Source organism: Vigna radiata, chromosome 7 (assembly GCF_000741045.1).
Source record: "Vigna radiata var. radiata cultivar VC1973A chromosome 7, Vradiata_ver6, whole genome shotgun sequence".
NCBI classification, from domain to species: domain Eukaryota; kingdom Viridiplantae; phylum Streptophyta; class Magnoliopsida; order Fabales; family Fabaceae; genus Vigna; species Vigna radiata.
The window spans coordinates 53969775-53978690 of NC_028357.1; the positions used below are offsets into that span (position 1 = coordinate 53969775).

At 34.1% G+C, this 8916-nt stretch overlaps 2 protein-coding genes across 5 annotated transcripts; both read left to right on the forward strand.

Moving 5' to 3' along the window:
* The first annotated feature begins 71 nt into the window (after positions 1-71).
* LOC106765744 (integrator complex subunit 9) lies at positions 72-6613 on the forward strand. Of its 4 annotated transcripts, none has more exons than XM_014650465.2 (13): positions 72-379; positions 701-1407; positions 1585-1715; positions 1844-2227; positions 2322-2536; positions 2957-3280; positions 3420-3615; positions 4063-4155; positions 4254-4345; positions 4626-4743; positions 5171-5256; positions 5924-5975; positions 6075-6613. In XM_014650465.2, exons 3-13 carry the CDS (start codon positions 1707-1709, stop codon positions 6594-6596), a joined length of 2091 nt encoding a protein of 696 aa, XP_014505951.1. In that variant the 5' UTR covers positions 72-379; positions 701-1407; positions 1585-1706; the 3' UTR covers positions 6597-6613. The 4 variants fall into 4 exon arrangements, with proteins under 4 accessions (XP_014505951.1, XP_014505950.1, XP_022640045.1 ...); XM_014650464.2 differs by having other exon boundaries at positions 72-364; XM_022784324.1 differs by lacking the exon at positions 701-1407.
* Positions 6614-7869: 1256 nt separating this feature from the next.
* Positions 7870-8821, forward strand: LOC111242013. Its single transcript, XM_022783058.1, has 2 exons — positions 7870-7990; positions 8262-8821. Exon 2 carries the CDS (start codon positions 8275-8277, stop codon positions 8608-8610), a length of 336 nt encoding a protein of 111 aa, XP_022638779.1. The 5' UTR covers positions 7870-7990; positions 8262-8274; the 3' UTR covers positions 8611-8821.
* The last annotated feature ends 95 nt before the right edge of the window (positions 8822-8916 follow it).

Here is an 8916-nt window from a genome sequence, read left to right on the forward strand (position 1 = left end):
ATATATATATATATATATATATATATATATATATATATCAACTGAGATCCAGATCCTTGCAGCTAGAGCTGTCAACTTTTTTTAGCCCCAAAGCCAGCCCTGGTCTTTTCTCCTGTTTGGCCCATTTTCTTTGACCCATACTTAGGGGCTTTTCTAAAGCCCCATAGGCCCACAACATCACCTGAACTAAACATTTGCTTAAGCGCTGAACAACAACCGCAACATAGAGTCGACGGCAGACGGCAGCGCAGAGTCGACGACAGACGGCGGAGCACGGTGGACGACAGCATACAGTGGACGACAGCACAAAGTGAATTCAACGGCTTGACGGCAGCGGTGGTACAGGCAGCGAAGAAGAATCAAGGTTAGCTTCTTTCAGGTACTTTTTGTGTTTTTTCTAAGGATTGTTGTGACTCAGTTTTCAGTTTTCCTATGAAATGAGAATTGTTGTGTTTGTGTCGTTTATGTACTTTTTGATAAAATGATTCAAAGGGTGGGAAATGGTGATAATGATATAATTTTGGGCAAAAGACACCTCCTATATATGAACCCTTAACTCGTGCCTTCGTGAAAAAGCTGAGGGTTATGTGGGGGCACAAGAGGATAAAAGCTGAAATGTTTGTGAAATTTAAAGATGCTGCTTCTTCACTTTAAGATGCTGCGCTGACTCACCTTGAGTTATAAATGTTATAAATTTCAGGACTGGAGTTGATGTTGGTGGATTTAAAGATCAAGGTGTTAGAAACTTGAGATGTTATTTGTTTGCTTATTTTTCTCGCTCCTATTCCATGAAAGCAGACCTTTCTCTTCAATTTTCCACTGCCAGTGCTCTGTTTGCCGTCTTCCTCTTAATTTTAAAACCCTTTTTCATGCCAACATCTTGATTGGGGAAACATCTTGGTGCACCACAGAATCATCTAAGCAACAGAAGAAAGATAAACAAGAGAATATGTATCTGTTTGGGAAATTGTATTTGTGGTAAGGGATTCAGTAAGGAACTGTCTCAAAAAAGGACACACACGCAGGTGGTAAATATCATTGAGAAGCAATGCTAACCTGTCTATAATTGATGGTAACCGAGGAAGACTTACTTGATAAACTATGTAGAAAATTTGTAGAGTCCTGGGTACCAAGTTAAGAACGAAGCAAGTGGACTCGGATACGAGGAGGAAGGAAAGACAATACAATGAGACACCTAATTAGATTAAACAATGGAGACATCCAATTGACATTGACATGCTGTAAGATTAACATCCTCTCAAAAATGTGAAGGGACATTGACATGAAGAAGGGTCAAAGTTGTTTCAATCATTTGTTCTTGTGTTCAACAACCCCATTTTGTTGTGGGGTGTTGGCACAAGAGGTTTTGTAGAGATTTCCTTTGGATTTCATAAATTCCTCTAATTGGTAAGTCAAACATTCACGTGCATTCTGACTTCAAATAGAGTTTATAGTATATCAAATTGATTTTTATATCATCGTAAAAATTTTCAAAAAATGGGAATAACTTATTGAGATTTCTTGCTTAAGTGCATTTGTACTTTATAATAATGTATATAATTTATTTATGGGTTAAATTTGCAGATTGTCTTTCCATATAGTGCTCCCTTCAGACAAAAGTTCTTGTGCTCCTATTTCTCTTCCTTTCATCTTGCATAGCCACACTTTCTGCAGCAATCTACAAAAGGCTATTAATTTCATACTCTATGAAGTTTGTAAGTTTCTTACCCCTTTGTTACATGTTCCAGGGTGTGTCAGGGCAAGTGGAAGTACCTATTATGTATACTCCTTTGGAAAATGTTCTCTTCATTGTTTAAATTTGTTTTTTTCCTGGGTTTTGCAGACATCTTTGAGCAAAGGCAGGGGCTTTCACTTCCCCCCATGTCACATGCTCAATTTTTGTGGAATTAGGATATTATTAGATTGCCCACTTGACCTTTCAGCTCTCCTGGCCTTCTCCCCTATACCTACTTTGGATTGCTTGTCAATTGTAGAAAGCTACAACACTGAGGCTGATGATTTTGATTCAAGGGCTGCGTTTGGGAAAAGACAGAAAATTGAAAAGCTCCTTCATGCTAAAAATTTACTTTTTGCTGAACCTTGGTACAAGACTGTTAATAATTTGCAGCTGTGGAATTCCTCTTTCATTGATGTTGTATTAATATCCAGTCCAATGGGTATTATGGGGTTGCCCTTTCTTACTCGAATAAAGGGTTTCTCAGCTAAGGTAGTCTTTTTGATGTTATTATTGGACTGTGTTCTCAATTTTTGTTGATTTCTGTCACCAAAATAGTTAGCTTAATATTTTTTCAATCGGTTAGATATATGTAACTGAAGCATCGGCAAGATTAGGCCAGCTAATGATGGAGGATCTTATATCAATGCATGGGGAATTCAGGCATTTCTATGGACCAGAAGAATCAAATTTCCCATCGTGGCTGAGGCAGGAAGAGCTTGAAATCCTTCCTTCTGAATTGAGAGAGATAATATTGGGGAAAGATGGACTGGAGTTGGGTGGTTGGATGCCCTTGTACAGGTGATCTACCATTTTACCTCAAAACTTGCATGGTATTTAATATTTTATCTAAAAACAGAACGAAATGTGCTTGACTAGTATTGCAATGGTTCTATGATATTATCTTGTGATGGATTAATTATCAATTTTTATGTAAAATCGCTCTTGACTTGTTGCTTCTTTGCTCGATATTTATGTCTTGCCTTTATGTTTGAGTGTATAGCAAATGAGGGGAGGGAAATATAGAACTTTTGTTTCTGGGATTCTCAGTTATTTGTGTTTTTTAATTTTTTTATTTGCTCATTTATATAGTCTTTGTTAGCGTGGTTAAGCTGTTGCTTTTTACACTTTTATGCAAACCTTGTTGTTGTATCCATTTCTTCTTCGAAGTCAATTACAGCAATTCATTTGTTTGAAGATTTAATTTGTGGAATTTCTCAGTGCAGCTGATGTGAAGGATTGTATGCTAAAGACTCACACTCTTAATTATGCTGAGGAAGCTTGCTACAATGGTACATTGGTTATAAAGGCATTCAGCTCTGGTGTGGAAATAGGCAGTTGTAATTGGATCCTAAATAGTCCAAAGGGAGATATTGCATATGTTTCAGGATCCAGCTTCATTTCTGCACATGCAATGGCTTTTGATTACCGCAGTTTACAGGGGGCTTGCGCATTAATTTATTCAGACTTCTCCTTGGGTGATACTCAAGATAGTGCAGATGGGGATAATTATTCTGTTTCAGCTGCTAAGTTACAATCTATGAGGTATGGTATATTGAAATTTTATTCCCCGTCAAACTCTGTTTCACCCAGACACCAGTTATTGTTTTTCAAGTGTTTATCCTCTGGCTGTAGTAATGAATATTTATGTATATATTGACTTCCATGTGGTTTATTATTCAAGTTCTCAAGATTTGGCTGGATTCAACCATAACTCTGATGAGAACTCAGAGGAAAAGGAAAAGCTGGATTTCATATGCTCAAATACTATAAATTGTATAAAAGAAGGTGGTTCTGTTCTTATTCCTATTGATCGACTTGGAACTATTTTGCTTCTTTTAGAGGAAATGACAGCATCACTCGAAGCTTCAGATTTGAAGGTGTCCTTTCTTCTTTTTATGACCACATTAGTTAGCCTTGTTCTACAGAACCACATGCCCATATCCTTTTAGTTGCTTGTTCATACTAACTAGTAAAAAACCTATCTTTATCAACTTATATGGCATTAGCCTTAAGTTCTGTTATTTTTCTTATTCCCATTTGTATTTTTTTTTTGCCAAGAGACTTGACCTTACCAAATGTTCTGCTGACCAGTATTCATTATTAAAATTTTACTGCCTTTTTTTTTTTTGTTTTTGTGCTGCAATTGAAATTGGGAAAAAATGGAATGCAAAGTTCCATCTTTTAAAGTTTGTAAAGTGAACTAGAAATCAATATATTTTTCTAGTTAAAGAAACATAATTATCTGGAAAATGGATTTCTGGATTAATATCGGATATCACTCACTAATTTCTATTATTAAGTAATCACTATTTTTCTATTTGTAGGTTCCAGTTTATATAATTTCCTCAATGGCTGAAGAATTACTGGCATTGCTTAACATCATACCTGAGTGGCTTTGCAAACAACGGCAAGAGAAAGTATGGACCATTACAAATATTAATTTGGTCCATTCCACTAGCATACTTTTATTTCTAGAGTTTGACTTCCATTTTACATACTTTAATTGCTGCTGCAGTTATTTGCTGGGGAACAGTTGTTTTCACACGTCAAGCTCTTAAAAGAGAAAAAGATTCATGTGGTTCCTGCTATTCATTCACATGAACTCTTGTGAGTTCTTTTTTACCATGTTTTTCTTTTAGGTTTGCTTACAAAAATCTAATTAAAATTGAAGTGATTAATCAAATTTTGCATGATTCCTGCACTTTTTATCTGCTAAATTTTGCAATGTTAACTATTTCAGTAACAATTTTGTTTCACAACTATTGAGTTTCTGTTAATAGCCTCAAGATATGAGAAGAACTTATTCTAACAAACTGCAGTAGTCAAATGGTTTCATAAACTTTTTCTTATCGTTAGTTTCTATCAGAAACTGATGTATTTCTTGTAGAATTAATTGGCAGGAACCTTGTATTGTATTTTGTCCTCACTGGAGTATGCGAATGGGTCCTGTTGTTCATCTGCTTCGACGATGGTGTGGCAGTCCAAAATCTTTACTTATTCTTGAGGTAAGATATATTTCCTCTATTACAACGATAATATGCTCTGTTAGAAACACCATTTTATACTATACTTTAATGTTATTATTATTGTGAGATATATTAAATTATTAGATATCTTATCTTTATATTTTGGGTTTAACTCATATTTTCTTTATTATAAAGTACTTTATGTGTATTTTCTATACAAGGGAGATTAATCCCAAACTTATTTTTCATTATGTTCAACAATTACATTACCTTATCCCATCCTCACACGGTGATGGATGTAGCTAAAAACTTTCTGGATAATGTTTTTAAATTACACGGGTTATCTACCACATTACCAGTGACATCATTATTCTTGGGGTAGAAATGAATCTTCATATCTGCATTAATTTAAGTTTTGTCCTTTTAATGTCTTTGGCCAATGTTGCATTGAATTTCCTATTGGCAGGATGTTTTGAATCTTGAGCTAGCACTTCTACCTTTCCAACCAGTTACAATGAAGGTTCTTCAGTGTTTGTTTCCCGCTGGAATTGGGTAGGTATATCTTTCCCTCTGTTACGTCTTCCAATATATTATGTACATTCATGTATATGTGTAATTGTTCTTACTGATAATTCTCAAAATCTCTATAAACATCGAGCCAGTAGCAGTCTATATATATAGTCTTTAATTATACCACCCAATAAACCTAGGGGGAAGAACGACCTATCAAAAATGTGAAATACAGACTTGATAAATTGTTCGATTACTGATGCTTGTAGAATTAACATCTATGGATGGTTCCATACGTTTTTCGGTTTGGGAATGGGCATACATTGCTTATACCCTTTCTTTTCTTCCCCATTTCAAAGGACCTGAACCCAAAACTTGGCGTATTTTTGTGTACATTAATTTCTTTCTAATTTTGTCATTAAAAGTGTAACATAAATATAATATAAAACTATCCATATTTCTTCATCTAATTGAGAGTGGATAGGTTCTCTGATAGACTGATAGCACATTAGAAATGGTCTTGGACTAACTAACCCCTGAAAAGTAGTTCCAGGGTGGGAGGATTGTTGAAGATTTAATATAAAACTATTCATGTATCTTCGTCTAAGAACATAGATTTTAGGTGAAGGCACGTGAATTGTTTTATTTTAATTATATCTTTGTAAAAGATGTCTATTTAGTATTCTCTCATTTGGTTTCTACTCTGTAGGTTGCGGACAGTTCAACCTTTACTAAAGTTATTGCGGCCGAAGACGGTCCTGGTAATTATTATTAAACACTATGTTATATTATACGATCACACATTTACATGTGATAAAATTATTATTTGTTTTGGTTTTTATTCCTTTCTTGATCTCTAGTGTCCTGAGGAGTTGAGACTGCAGATCAACCTTTCCAGTGAAAATTCTTTCTCCGTTTTGTATTATACTGAAGCTGAAACTTTGAAAGTATCGTATCCAAAGCACAACTCAGAGATAAAAATTGCAACTGATTTGGCTTCCCAGTTTTATTGGAAAACATTCAAAAAAGAAGAAATCAATATAACAAAATTGAAGGGAGAGCTACGAATGGAGAATGCCAGACATCATTTGCTATTGGAAACTGATAACAAAAATTCTTCGAGTAATAGTAGGTCTTTGGACCATTTTGGTTTACCTGATTCAGAAAAACTTATGGCTGCATTATCAAAGATGGGCATTAGTGGAAATATCCAACATGGTATGAGTGATACCAAATCACAAACTGTAAGTATAATTCACATAGAGGAACCTTACAAAGCCTCGATAGAGATTGGAACCACTGGTACTATTATTACTACTGCTGAGGAAAACGTGGCTTCCTCCATTTATAAAATTATCGACAACATTTTGAATGCGGTTTAATGGTTGGTTTTCTCTAATTCTTGTGAGATGTTGATTTTAGAATAGTGGGTGTTTGGGAAATGACTTTAACTGATTTGAAATGGAAAGGTTTTTAATTATGAAGTATGAGTTATTATAAGGATAATGATATTTAAACAACATTTTTTTTACAACATTTAAACATTGATTACGTGTCAATCTGTGATTGGTCCTAAATTACTCTATAATAATGTTTATAATTATTATTATTGATTGTGGAGTAATTTAGGACCAATCACATATTGACACGTAATCAATATTAAAATGTTGTCAAAAAAATGTTATCTAAATATCATTATCCTTATTATAAATCTAAATTGAATTATTTGCACCTTCAAAGCTTATCAAGTTAGGGTCAAACAGAGGAACATTATGCCCATCTCTCATCTTTACACCTTTACTGTTGAAATCATTGAAGCTTTTCTAATGAAGGGGTATGTTAATGGTTTCACTAGTAAGTAATTTTCTTTTTACTTTCAATTTACATATGTTAATGTGTTTCGGAACAAGTATACCTGAATAATGCAATAATATTTCTAGATTATATAGAATTGGTTGTTAGATATCCTGATTATAATATTTCTAAAAGGCCATTCCAGAATGTTTGGAAAAAGACTTATAACATTTTGGATGGGAATACCTTGCATGAGCTATCTATCATATTATAAAATGTGGATATTAATGGGTCATTATTTCTAAGGAATTAACATTTATGTTTTTTTTTAAATAGAAAAAAACATCAAGACACCTAAAGCACTTATTATCTTATATATATATATTTTTAATTAGGCTTAACTACAATGCATAATAATATTCATTGATTTAATAGGACGATGAACTAAATTTAACTATTTTTGCGATATTTTCTAAAAGTTAGTTGTTTTTCTGTGAAACAATAATTAATTGAATAATTGATAATCTACAACGATATTTCAATATCAATTACTTAATATTTATCGATATGTGTATTTATGAAAAATATACATTTAAGGTTAAAAGCTCTTTTTGGTCCCAATTTTGGTTCAGAAAATTCGTTTTGGTCCCTGAGTTGAATTTGTGTTCAATTTCGTCCCAAAGAACGAATTTAATGTTCAATTTGGTCCTTTTCCTTAACAGCGTTAAAATTGTTAACGGCAAGGTGTCCAGCTCTGCAACTGCTATGTGAGGTGTCAGTTTTGTTACAGTTAGGATTTTTTAAAATTAAATTTTTAATTAATGTGGTAATAAAATTAAAGTTAGGTATTTGGGAGGGAAATTGTGAAAGTTGCGAGATTGAGAAGTGGTGGAATTTGGAAGAAGAACTTCTGCAACTTCAGAAGAACAAGATTGGCATTCGACGCAAGATTGGCATTGGGAAATCCTATCTGCAAAATCAGGTTTGATTTCTTGTTCGTTGAAGAGTGTAAAACCCCAATATAACTTGCTTTTGTGAGATTAATTTCTAGGTTTTGTTGTCGAAGAGTGTAAAACCCCAAATTTTTTCGTTTCAATGTTTGATTTTGGAAAAGTTACAAGTTTTGTAACAATGTTTGAAATTTATATGGGGCATAGTTGTGTAACGTATGATACGTGATTTTGATAATGTGGTCACATGTTAACAGTAGTGTTTCTATAGTGGTCACATGCCCATAACAGTTACTTTTGTAGGGTTGCTTTTGAGATGTCTGAGGAGAGGTTTAATGTTGTGGTCCACCATGGTGGGACCCTAGTANGCCAATATCCTATTGAATATGTTGGTGGGGAAAAGACATATTGGAGTGTGGACCCTGACAGATGGAGTTATTTCGAAGCAATAGATGTTGTTAAAGAATTGGGGTATTTGAATGTGAGAGACATATTTTATTGCATNGATAATATGCTACTTAAGTTGGAGGATGATAAAAGTGCAATGAACATGGTAGGCATTGTCAAACGGTTAGGGGAAGTTAAGCTTTATGTGGTTCACGGTGTGGATGATGCTACTTATGTTCAAATAGGGTTTGCTGCCAGGTATTGAACAACTTTTACCTAAGGCAGAGCATAGATTTTGCATGCGACACATGTATGCAAATTTTAGGAAGAAGTTCTCTGGCCAAAAGTTGAAGAATCTAATGTGGAAAGCTGCTGCAAGTACATATCCCCAAGCTTGGGAAAAAGAGATGCTAAATATGAAGGAAGTGAATGAAGAGGCTTACAAATATCTGATTGTTATCGNGCCAANGTATTATTTATACATTATGAATACATTGATCACTTGTACAGTGCATATAACAATGATTTATATTGCTTGTAACAGATATTGGTCAAGGTCTAGATTTACAGG